Here is a 12890-nt window from a genome sequence, read left to right as displayed (position 1 = left end):
AGCGGAGCATCTCCTAGGTGCAGATGACCAGCTTACACATACATCTGCCTTTGGAGCAGGTTGCAGCTGAACCCCAGCAACAGGCAGAAAAAGCAGGGGCAAAACTGAAATGGGCCTTAAACCCTGTTGCAGCAGACAAGCAGGAAAAAAAAGTTCTGTGGAAATCATGACTTCCCTCAGCCTATTTCTGAGAGTGTCAATCTGTCTCACTGCTGGCGCATCCTCAGGGACTCTCCACCTCAGTGCTGCTTGTTGCAAAGACCGGATGACCTCAGACAAGATGCAATTTACTGGGTCCCGGTATTTCACAGCAGCACTTGTCTAACCTGCAGTGGAGAAATATTGCCTGCAAAGAGGAGGTTAAGAATATTGTAACCCCTGTACATTCTCCAACCAACTGTGAATGTCTTGCGCCATCTGTCAGCTTCATGTGAGACACCTGATCTAGCCACAGTCATGACCGCAAGGTTGTGCCCATCTATGGTTCTGTCAAGAAACCAGTGTCTGTCACTATGTCAGGTCAGACACTAACAGTACTGTAGAAAGCCATCTAGATAGAGACCTTCTTTTCCAGAACCAGCTAGAGTAATACAAAGAGCCCTTTCTTCAGAGACAGAAAGCAGACAAAAGTGGATTGCCTACACAATCCTCATGTGCTACCCAGCAGGTTTGGTCACAACACCCCTCCCTGCCCGAGGCAACTCTAGGAAGGGAATCCAGCTGAGGCACATCAGCAATTTGTGGTTTGACCCACAAGCTCACAAACCACAAGCCTTTATTTATTTTTTAATAGATCATAAATTAGCTGCTCCAAACCTGCCTTCTCACAATGAGATCATACATCTTTTTTAATTAGGGTTAAAGCAAAAAGAAAAGGAGAAAGAAATCAGAAGCCCCTCCTTCAAGCTTGCAAACAAAACCAGAAAAGCAAACTACAAAATGCCTTTAAAAATGTTTTGTTTTGGATGCAGCTCCAGCTTTTGATGCAAATCTCTTTGCATCCCTGTCTGCATTCAAAAAGCAAGATTCTTCATCCAGCAAAACCTGAGCCAGGTAGGAAATTCTTGCAGTCTCTTCCTCAGGCTCCGATGCATGTATTCCTTCGACTGGCACTGCTCACTCCATGAAGTCTGTTTATTTACTAGTGATCTTCTCATTACTGATGGCTCTTTGCTTCATCTCAGCACTGCAGAGTGCAACAGTCCTGACTTGTGAATTACAAAAAGATGAGCAAAGCCTTAGTATTTCCTATCAGAAATCTCACATATGGCTCAGTCTTTCTGATAGAAGCACCATTAGCAGCAACTTCACCTTCTCATTCCCAGTGGTCTCAGCTAGGATAGACAGATTGCCTCTATGCTACATTCTGGCTGCCTGGTAGCACTACCCATGACAACAATTACGCATTAGCAGGGACTAAAGGAAGAGAGGCCCTGGCTCCTTTACCTGCTGCCAGGAAGGCTGGTTCTGTGCCAAAGGCACTAGATTAGAAACAATTCGTAGGCAGACTCCACATGTGATCTTAAATGAGCTGTTGGGCCAAGATCTTTGCAGCACTGAGTCCCAACTTTCCCCTGAAATCAGCATTAAAATGTGATCTACTCTTGTTATCAATGAGTAACAACACTCCCTTTCTCCGCCTCATCTCTTTAGCCTGCAAATTCTCCAGATGGCAGGCCTAACTCCACCTGTTTGCATGGTAAGCAGCAAAATGGAGCCACTGCCTTGATTTGAAACTCTGGAATGCAAAGCTTTCCAGCTGTCCACTACCTGTAGCCACACTTGCGTTTACTACCAAGAACCAAACATTTGCTGCATTCCCCTGGAAAACACAACTCCTAATTATTGTCAAGTTATCAGTCTCCCACCACCACCACCTCAAAACTGGAATTAAACTGGAGAGGAAGGTAGAGTCATTTAAAATGGATATTTACTGTACCATCTTTTCACATTAAACATGAGGTTATGGGCTATGACAACATGGAAGTGTCACAAAAACAGCACCAGAGAGACGTGCAATTGGTTCTTTAACTGCATTTGTTTCCTTATTTGATTTAAGGTCAGGGATTAGCAAGGGGAGAACCAACAAGCAGGGCAAGAGTTTTGGTTTTGATTTACTGGCATTGTAGAGCCCTGTTCAACACATGTAAACTTTTATGAGGGGTAAAGCTGGCTGGAGGGAGGTGGGGGAATACTATGAACACAGGCACTACAACATTGATCTGCAATGTGAATCTAACCTTCCAGTCCAACTTACCCAAGACACCAGTTGCTTGGCTGAAAACCTTAAAGCTCCACATTTGACTCTTACGAAGGGTGATATTTGCACAGTGAAGTCCACCTCTCTGAAGAGAGTCAAGACTTAAGACACCACAGATGGTTCCCTAAGCCTTCAAAGTTTGAATTTAGAGACTCAGCTTCAAACTTCTCCTCCACACAGTGGGGGTGCAATGGAAGAGAGCCACATTTCCCGTGCTGTAATCATCCAGACAACACAGCAGTGCACTGCTTGCTCTTAATCATATTTTGCATTTTATAAGCTGTGTTTCCAATAGAGCACAATGCCATTAAAAAAACTCGCCTCCTTAATGAAAAGCAGGGGATTCAGAACACCTCTTCCTGTGTTTCTGAAGTTGCTCTTATGATTCAGCCCATGCCTTGCTCCTCATCCAGCTCCTCCTGCTTTATCCCAGTAGTATCATGTTAGATCACAGCCCCATTGGTACAGCCTGCCCTTCCCGTCCTGCTCAGCTGTTAACCTGCAGACTGGCCACGAGACCTAGCTAGCACTGCATTCTGCACATGCATCCTCAGAGGCACATACTTTTCTGTTTGGCTCCCAACAGCTTCCAAACACACAAATCTGTTTCCTGATCCACCTGCTCTGGCACTTTGTCACTGCACACACAGACCAATCTAATCACAGTCAGTGAGGCATGGAGCTTGTGCAGCCTTTTTGAAAAAGAAACTTCCTCTCTGCTCCATCTCATGCCTACAGAGTTCCAAGGATGTGAGTGAAAACAACTCCCTTCACCTACCTTGTCATACCGCATGTTTTAAAAATGGAGATATAATAAACACAGCACTGCTCTGAAGCATATTGGACCAATGTAACACATACTGTCTATTCCGGGAAACAGAACTGCAAAAAAAAAAAAAAAAAAGTAATCCTTCTTCTCCTCTCTGGATGTTTCCAGCAGTGCACACTACTTCATTTCTTGAGATTCAGTGCATCTCAGTTAATTGTCTCTCAGGTCTTTTCCTCTTTTCCCCTTCCTTTTTCCTTAAAATATTTTCCTATACGTTGTTAACTGAAAAGATTTCCTAGGAGAAGGTGACCACTACTTAAGCAGATGGGGGGGGGGGGGAGAGCGGCGAGAAAGAGAGAGGCTGAGCTGGATTTTCCCAGTGTCAGATTGCAACCTGGAGCACAACCTCTTACTGTGATTCCTTTTTATTTTCCATTTTTCTCTTCTCTGGTATAACAGATAATAACACAGGGAGCAGCCGCGATAATATGTTTGTAGGTGGTTGGTGGATTTTCAAATGGTTTCTTACCAATATGTTCTGTGTAGGCAGAGCAGAGACCTGACACTGAGAACTGAAAGCAGATGATGCACCCTTTTTACAGCTGGAAGCTTGCAGAGTGAAATCACTTCATGGAACATCTTTATTAGTGAATCTTAAAAGCGCAATCTTTCAGAAAAGGGACTGAAGATGGCTTAGGCAGCTGTCCAAGAGTGTCAGCAGATGATTTTGGTTTTATTGCCCAGGTGTATTGCTAGCCTCCCATTTTTTTCCTGGTTTGCTTCAATCTCCGGGATTTCAGAATAGTATAGTTTGCATACCATGTGTACTGTTCTGAGAGGAGAGGGATGTAGAATGCACGCAGCAGCTTTGAGGACCTGAAACCAGAAAGGAAAAACAAATCATCCTTGAAGTGCTCATTAGCCAGTATGTTCAAAACGATACAAACGAGGCTTTGCAAAAGATTTGGGCTGGTGAGTCAGTGACATGAGGAACAGTAATGGTTCAGGAATACGAAGCCCAGTCCCATTTGCTCCTTGTTGATGGGACCAAAGCTGGTTTGTACCAGCATCACCAGTTTAAGAGCAGCAGCCTGCCCAGGTCTTCAGCATGCTCAGTATCCACTCCAGTAGGATTACAGGGGAGAGAGGGCAGAAAGTTGTTCTAATTATTGAAAGAAACTTAGAACCTGGATATCACTGTCCAAAAAGCAGCCAGTACAGCCCTGTGGGCCTTTGGTATCATACAGACAGGCAGGCCTTCCATTCCTCAGGGCACGCTATGAAGATGAAAGACAGCAAGGCTGCATTTAGCTCCTGGCATCTCCTCTTTTCTGTCCAATCTTCCTGGCTGCCTATTACTCCACGTATGTCTGAAGGGCAGACAGAAGCTTTGATGGGCACTGGCATTTTGAAGTTTTGCTCTTGTGCTGATCTTCTGTTGAGGGTATTGAATTAAAGAGGGATGGACTGCTCTAAAGCCTACAAGGCTGTTTGCTGCAGGCTGCCAGAATTCATTCCATGCACTGCTAGTGCAGGGAGCTGGCATTTCACAGCACTTGGCAACAATTGGACCAATGGACTACTCAAGCATGGAGGGTTTAATAGCTGCAGCAAATCAGTACCTTTTGTTTGGTTGCTAATTGCTGGAGCTGTGCTAGCTGAGTACATTTTAAATACATGTACTCTCTTATTGAGCAAACTAATAGTAAAATCCAGGTTTAAATGTGAAGCAGACAAATATAACGTCCTGCAGCAGCAGCACTGAACCTTGCTAGAAGCTTCAAAAATTTGAGCAAGTTACTGAAATCAGGATTGGGGCAGAGTCTTTCTTCCTCGGCACTGAAGCTTATCTCTTTATCCCTTTAAGATCAACCTGTTGGTAAACTATCAACCCTTGACAGACACAGGTCAAATTCCATCCACATAAAGCTTGGAAAAGCAGCAGCAGCACTCAAATTTGATTTGCAGCATGCTAAGTGGTCAGGGATGGTACACAGATGCAGTGTGTACTTGCTGGTCACTGCAATTCACACAGCTTTGCTGGTAACACAGCCAAGGTTCTGGACATCCAATTCAAGTCACCTTCTCAGAAGCAAGATGAATTGTGTTTTGTTTGCTTATTGTAAGGCAGCACTGGATATCTTTCAAAAATGCAGTCTAAAAAACAATGGCAGGAACTGCCACTGTGAACTACACCTCCCCAGAGGCTCCCAGGGTTCTTAGACAGCCTGACTGTAATTCACCTGAGAACAAGCAGCTCCTGATCTCCTGCAACTTGGAGCAAAAGACCATCCAGGTGATACCTACTCGTGTTGGCATAGCACCACGCAGCAGCAGTCAAGTCCTGTTACATAAGATGCCATACAAGCACAAAGTAAGGCATTTTTCAGTTGAATTGTTCTCTCTTTGGACAGACAAAGTGACAGACAAAGCAGTATTCTTCCCACATTGGAGAGGGGAAACTGAGGCAGAAAGTATTGTCTAGAGAGACTGAGCAAGTCTAAATTCCTAAAATTTACAAGTCCCACTTCTAACTGTGAGACTCTGCCTCCCTTCAGCATCCAGCATCTTGTAAGCCTGCTTTTTGCCAAGCACTCAGCTTGTGCTTTAGGATATAAAAATGCTGACTGCTTTACTTCAAAAAACAAAAAGCTCAGTGATAATACTTAGGCCCTGTACAAATTGTAAAGCACCCAGCAAAGTTCCTAAATAAAAGAATCACTGGAAATGATTGCTCTTTGTGAATTCCTGAGGTGCTGGAATCGGGAACTTCAAAGCAGAATCTCTTAGTAGCAAATAACTAGGCAGAAGATGGTAATTTTGGTGTGTTCTGAACAAGGAACATTTTTTGCAGCTGTCATTTCCTTGTGCCTGGAAATTGGAGGTCAGCCCTCCCTCCAGTCACTAGAAGCAAAGGCATCCCTTTGAAAACAAGCGCTTGATTTTCCTCCTCCATCTCTTGTGGCTAATGAACATTATGTCATCGCTGAACTTATTCTGGCATCTCCTCCTCTGAGCCTGACAACCCACCATTGCTGCCATGGCTGCTCTCTGTGAATAGTGTGGTTTCAATTCAATTCTTTTTAGCAAAGAAAAGAAAGAAAAACAAAAAAAAGCAACTGTGTTTGAGCTGCTTGGGATGCTGTTGAAAACAAGGAAAATGAAAAATAAGGTGGGTACCAGCTTGCTGCTACATTGTAAGAAAGGGACAGAAACTAGCACAATTCCCCAGAGCTCAGCGTGTGTGCTTGGGTTAAGATGAAGTAATTTGCTGAATTAGCCTTGTGCAGATTAGCTCAGGGACAGAGAGGAAGGCAGCACCTTCAGCTGATGGCTGAGGTCCCGAGTATACAGTCTGTAGCACTGAAAATGCTTTCAGTCACTCAGTCCAGACGTACTGCTGACAGTAGTCAGACAACAGCATCCAGTTCACATCCTCCCCTTGACCTAGATGCATCTACATACTGACAGGCTGCCCAGGCCAGCACTGTGCAACGCGGTGGGCAGCCAGTAATGGTGGATCTGATTGATGGGGCAACAGAACTAAGCGCCTGTGTGCCTCTCAAAGCTCTGCAAAAACATTGCTATCCTGTCTGTACATCCTCTCCTTTATACCTTTTGTGAGAAACACTCCCTACACCATTTAATTGTTGGTGTTCTGAAATACAGGCCTAATGCAGCTCACACGGTTGTGCTCACACGGTCGTCATGGCATATGTTCAGAATGTGTGCTTTCTAGAACAAAAGCATATTCCAGGAGCTGGCAGTAGCAGAAATCTCCTCCCAAATAAGCCAGCTTAATGTAACCACTCTGAGTTTGCAGACAGCCTGAAACAACAACTCTGAGCAATGAAAGCTCTCCACATGCTCCTAACTTTGCTAGCAAGTCAGCCCTTATTAGCAGCAGTTTAAATGTCAGTGTTCACTGTTTCACAGTTTATATCAGCAGTGAAACGGGAGGAGAAAAAATTGTTGGTAAAAAGAAGATCAAAAAAGGAGAGGCAGGAATGACCGATGGAAATAATACTGAGGGTGAAAAATTATGAGAAGCACAGAGCAGAAAGACAGCTGCTCTTCCCATAAGTGGATGTCATACATAATGCCAAGGCACTCACGACATAACAATACAGTGAATTGGTGTATAAAGGCCACAGCTGATCTACATTCCTGTATTCCTCCCCCTTAACAAGAAGTACGTGCTCCAAGAATGGAGAGCTGTAAACCTCATTTAGCCAGAGGAGACCCCAAAAGTGAAGTTCACCCTGCTCTTCAAGGTGAAACGATCTATTACTCAAACTGTCAAGTCCATAAGGAGACCTTGGTTTCCACCAGGTGTTAGCTAGTCAGACTGCTGGTACCATAGCAAACTGACTCTTCCCTAACAAGATTTATAAAGGTGAAAATGGAATGGTTTACACTGGTTCCAATTACGCAGTCTAAGGACACACGTTAAAAAAAGGCAAAAGAAAATAGGCATCTTAAAAATAGTAGCATTTATGTGCTCAAAGAATCACATCTCAGATATAAAAACATGAAACCCTGAAAATGGCATGATAAATGGTAGTACCAACATATCTGCTCCACAGCTATAAGGTCAGCCTTTCTATTTGTTCAGCAGCAACTTTCTCACTGAAAAGAGACTCAGACTCGACACAAGCACAAGGCTTCTCTCTCTGCTGCTAGTAACTACCCAGTAGCGAAGTCCTGGATGCCTGCTCTCATCAGCCACGATGAGAGAACCATGGCTGCTGATGCACCTACAGCTCAGGAAGTCATGATAGAGCTTTAAATTCAGATGGAATAGTTACCTCCTGTCACCTCACTTCGTCAGGCTTAGCAACCTCAGACAACAGATGGCACATAGAAGGGGCTGGGATGACAGATGACAGTGAATATATATAATGTTCTATTTGCATTTGCTTCTAAATTTGTCCCCCCAGAGACTGTGAGTGTGTGTAGCTTTAATCAGCATAGAGCTTTCCCAAGCAGCATGTTGGTAGCAAGATCAAGTCTACAATCACTAGGCAGCCAAGGGTCTAGTGCAATGCTACTGGAACACTGATGCAGCACAGCTCTTTCAGTGGTGGACTCCAGGCTGGAGCCAGGCAACATGCAAATTCTGCCCAGCTCTTGCTATGCTCCAGACATAGGAGATACCCCACATTCCAGGGGTGTGTGTGTCTGAATTCTTTTCCACCTTTTTGTTTTCTAGGGGAACGAATGCTGCAGCACCCATAGCAGCTCCCAGTTAGGACAGAGGTGCACAGTTACCAGTAGGCCCAGCAGAGCTGGAACCACAGTACCGTTTGGTGTCAAGCATATTTCTGTGAATTGCCTATTGAACTTCAGGAGAAAGCAACTCAACAGTCCTGTTCTACTAATGCCAGTGGAGACTCTTCTGGAATGGAAGCAAGGACTGCTAAGTGAAGATGTTCAAATGCCCCTTTCCAAGCTCATAGACTAACATGGAATAGAAACAGTTAGATACATGCAGTGGTGGGAGATTCTTCCTAACTCATCTTGTAACCTTAACTTCTTACACCAGTGACAGCAGAATTCAGAAAGAAGCTTAAGAAGGAAGAAGACAAGGGAATGGCAGAAAGAAGAGGCAGGAGGAAGTTGAATCTCTGCCACATGAGCAGGACCTAGTACCTTCTAGCTACAGGCATACACAGGAAGCTCATGATCAAAGCTCTCTGAAAACATAGTAACATCTGCACTTCCTCTAGGTGTTCAATTTTATACCAACCACGCACCTAAGAAGTAATTTAGTTACTTGTAAAACAAAAGTAGAGAAAACATTTAATGTAACATGGAGGAAAGCACCATTAAAAGGAATGAGACAGAGTGTCTTATCAAACCAGGGTACGATCCGCTAGAACAAGGGGACTGAATAATCAGTTTTGTGCTAAGAATATTTTTTTTGATGGAAAACCCAAGTTCTCAGAGCAAGCAGACAGCTCAGCCTAAAAAGCTGGAAAATATGTGTTCCTCAATGGGGAGCTGTAATATATTTCCCCTTTTCTGTGCCAGATTCAGAGTGCTCAGCCAATACAGAATTTAATGGACCTGGACAAAGCAGCTTCCTGATGAGCATAATTAGCTGGTGGCTTGGAGTACACTCTAATTCAATTAGCAGCACCATTTATCAGAGCCAGCTGAGATTTACATTTGCACTTGCTGACATCAATGTGAGACTCGCAGTGAGTCCCAGAAGCCTCCAGTTCAGCAGGAGTGAATTGAACTGCTGGGGTCATTTATTTTCAAAGAACAAGAGCTGGAGTTTGGTTTTGGGTGAGGAGGTGTTTGATGGGGGTTTTTTTTCCCCAAATGCTCCTTGCTCTGCACCCACTGAGCTGCAGGCCTGAAATCTACATTGGCAGCTTCCCTCACAGCTCAGTTCAAAGCGACACTTCTTCTGTTCCTCATTCTCTTTTATAAAAAAAAAAAAAAAAAAAGCTGCATTTTCATAGTGTTTTTAGACTTACTTCATAAGTAGTAGGGGGCATTTTCAAATCATTGTGTAGAAGCAGGTGCCAGATTTGAGAGATGCATCATTCTGTTAAGCTGGGGGGGGTGGGGGGGAAGGTACATGCTCAGAAATGTGAGCAGCCTGGATCATTATAGGAGTTCTTGATGCAACTTCATTGATTCTACCCACAGACCTGTGTGTCTGACCCTGGGAAGAACTCTCCCCACAGATCTACTAACTCTGGGATCCCTTCAGCTTACCAATTTCTAGCACCTAACGTGCTGTTACAACTGTGTCACTGCTGCTCTCCTGCAGCTAAACTCCCCAGGATGATCAATTTCTCAACTCTAAGAGAGACAGCACTGCCTAGAATTTGTTGTCTCAAATTAAAACAAAACAAAAACACAGAAGTGTTTTTGCCGAGATTTCCATACCTTCTCCACTATCAGGTCTGCCAACAACTTTCTGGACTATAGAACTACTCGCTGCATCCCTGAAACAGTCTCAGAGCATCACTGATGCCCCCCAGAGCACCCTCCAACTGGATGCTGCGGCAACTCTCAGTGTCCTCCCTCTGAGGCTCTGCAGCACCCACTCTAGCAGGCTTGGTAATCTACAGACTAGGTAAGGACAGAAGAAAGCAAAGCACGGGCTGACTAGCAGCAAGGGAGACTACTGCAGCCACAGACAGAAAGCTGCACCAATAGTACTTGCTTTGCAAATGAGGTTCTCCAATCTCAAGAGCAGGACAATAGCTAATGCCTGGGTCTGCAGGGTGAGACAGACCCTCGCATCTCACTCAATTGCTAGGCAGATCTGCAGTTGCCACTAGCTAACTCATCTGTAACCTGCCAATCTACTGCAAAACTTTTGTCATTTCCCCTTTTGAGAACTCCTTGAGCCCTATTATTTTATGCAAGTTACAAATCAATCACACTCCGGGAAAAAAACCAAAGCAAACAACACTTATTTTAGAAATGTTATGACACGTTCAGAGCAAGGAGCTCCATAGATCAATTATGAACATTTGCCATGGGAAACCTTTATATGGATGTGGCAGCAAAATTCCAATACCTGGATGCAAAACAATGCAAAGGTATTTACCTGATACTGCTATTATGAAGTGAAGCTGCTCATTCTTTCATTCATGACCAAAATGATCAAAAACGATCAGAGAGATGGAACACATCTCCTATGAAGAAAGGTTGAGAGAGCAGGGGTTGTTCAGCCTGGAGAAGAGAAATCTCTGGGGAGACCTTATTGCAGCCTTTCAATACTTCAAGGGGGCTTATAAGAAAGATGAGGACTAATATATTAGCAGGGCCTGCTGTGATAGGACACAGGGCAATGGTTTTAAACTAAAAGAGGGTAGATTTAGACTAGATACAAGGAAGTAATTTTTTACAATGAGAGTGGTGAGGCACTGGCACAGGTTGCCCAGAGAGGTGGCAGATGCCCCATCCCTGGAAACATTCAGGGTCAGATTGGACGGGGCTCTGAGCAACCTGACTGAGTTGAAGATGTCCCTGCTCGTTGCAGGGGGGTTGGACTAGATGTCCTTTAAAGCTCACTTCCAACCCAACCCTTTCTATGATTCTAAGATTCATTGCCAAGAAACTCCTGGAGATAAAGGGGGAGCTAACAAACTTTCGGTCCAAATGGGAAACTGCAAGACAGGAAGGGTTTAAGAGACCTGGACAGAATCATGGAGGCATCAAGTTCCAGTTGAGCCCCTTAATCACTCATCCACCCTCTTCTCCAAGGGCCAAATTACACAAAGAGATTTAAAATATGACAAAAAATTATGAAGCAGGCAATCCAAAAAGAGCCTTTCTGAAATCACTCTTGCTCATGCTGTTGTGAATGGGGTGGCAATAGGGGCCTTGACCTTGGCTGTAGTATCCAGTTTTACATGTGATACCTTTAAATGACACACTATCTAAAACCAGAGCAGACCAGACCTTGCATGGTTTGTTCTTCCTGCTCTTCACTCTACTGTGAGTTGTCTTGGGAAGCTGTGCCTGCTGCCACGCATTTGCCCTGCTAGGCAGGCCAAGGTTCCCAGCTTACCGTTCTTCTTCAGGCAGGAACAGAGAATCTGTCAGACAAGCAGGGTGACAAGATGGGGCAACACTCTGGTTCTCTCGTCCCTCAGCATCAGTGTTACCCCCCAGATAAGCACATAGCCTTCTAGTCCTTCATCAGCACTGTGCACTGGAGCTGCCCCACCTGCCTACTCCTGCAGGTCTGCTGAAGGGACAGAGCCCAATGCTCCAAACTGCAGGAGCTCTGGAGGTACTAACAGCAGGGATGGAAATCAGATCTGCTGCTATGGCAACCTGGCCTCCTCCACTAGTGAAGGAACCACACCTCCCCTCTGCTCCAGCTATGAGGCGTTGATAAGGAACAGCACAGAGAATTTCCGTGCAGCACAAGAACAGGAGTGGAGGAGGCTGACAGGCGACACCAGCAGGGCAAAGGATCTGACTGCCTGATCTCCTCTTGGGACATGCTCTGCAAACCCTCTTCTATTCCAGTTTCCCACTAATGCAACAGCATCTTTTGTTAAGGAGGACATAGCAGCCAGAAAGATCCCCTTCCCTCCCCATCACCTTTAGATGATCTGTCCTAAAGTCTTGGTGATTGCTTAGTCAGGGAATATGCTCCCCTTTCCTCACCCTCAGTATTCTGCCTTTACATCACATCGTTATCAAGCTCGTAATGCTTTGAAGTTTTAGGATTTCTCTGTGACTTCCAGCTTCTCACAACAAGCTGCTGCTCCCTGGTGAGATGCTACATTTGCTACAAACAGCCAAGCCATTAGTTCCAGTGGTAACAGCCACATGCACTCTCCTTTCACAAGCCAGACATGAAGGACCCCACAGAGAAATCAACATCCCTGTACTGGTTGGGTTACCAGAATTTGGCTGCAGGCTTGCAGAGATACTTAGCCAACAAGAAACACACAGATTGGGAATCTAGCTAGAGTTTAGATGATCTGAACGCAACATATGGTATCATATATCAAATCAAAATGATTGCACAGGTTTTCACTGCCAAGCTTGGGAATAAGTTACCAGCCTCAGTCTTGCAGGAAGTACTTTGATAGCATTTCCTCTAGAAGCACAGAGCTGCAACAGCGCATCTACCTATGTATTCAGCCAAATTCTTGAGAAGCCAACCAGGTATTTATGGTTGGCAGGATACGGGGGTTTACTGTAAACAGGGAAATTCCTTAATCCTATCAATTTCCCCTAATAAGAAGGAGGGGAAAAAAGAAGGAAGAAAAATGTCATAGAGTAACTCATATGGAAACAGCATCAAAGCAGTGAAGAGAGCGACAAGGACTCAGCTCAGTACTGAGCTGTGCATTTGGCTCTAGCTTAACT

The 12890-nt window shown here is 44.6% G+C and overlaps 1 protein-coding gene across 5 annotated transcripts in view; it reads right to left on the bottom strand.

Annotated features, from left to right (window-relative positions):
- Window positions 1-760: 760 nt before the first annotated feature.
- ALG9 (ALG9 alpha-1,2-mannosyltransferase) overlaps window positions 761-12890 on the bottom strand; it is a 36586-nt gene continuing 24456 nt past the window's right edge. For 2 of the 5 annotated variants that reach the window (XM_075442446.1, XM_075442450.1), the window contains one exon: window positions 763-3905. In XM_075442446.1, the coding sequence (XP_075298561.1) occupies window positions 3782-3905 (124 nt within the window). In that variant the 3' untranslated portion in view covers window positions 763-3781. Of the gene's footprint in view, window positions 3906-12890 lie in introns of all 5 variants that reach the window. The other 3 variants (XM_075442447.1, XM_075442448.1, XM_075442449.1) reach the window with 3 other exon arrangements.

The sequence above is a fragment of the Opisthocomus hoazin genome, chromosome 24 (assembly GCF_030867145.1).
Source record: "Opisthocomus hoazin isolate bOpiHoa1 chromosome 24, bOpiHoa1.hap1, whole genome shotgun sequence".
NCBI classification, from domain to species: Eukaryota; Metazoa; Chordata; class Aves; order Opisthocomiformes; family Opisthocomidae; genus Opisthocomus; species Opisthocomus hoazin.
Note: the sequence above shows the minus strand (reverse complement) of the source record. Positions and strands in the feature narration are given on the sequence as shown.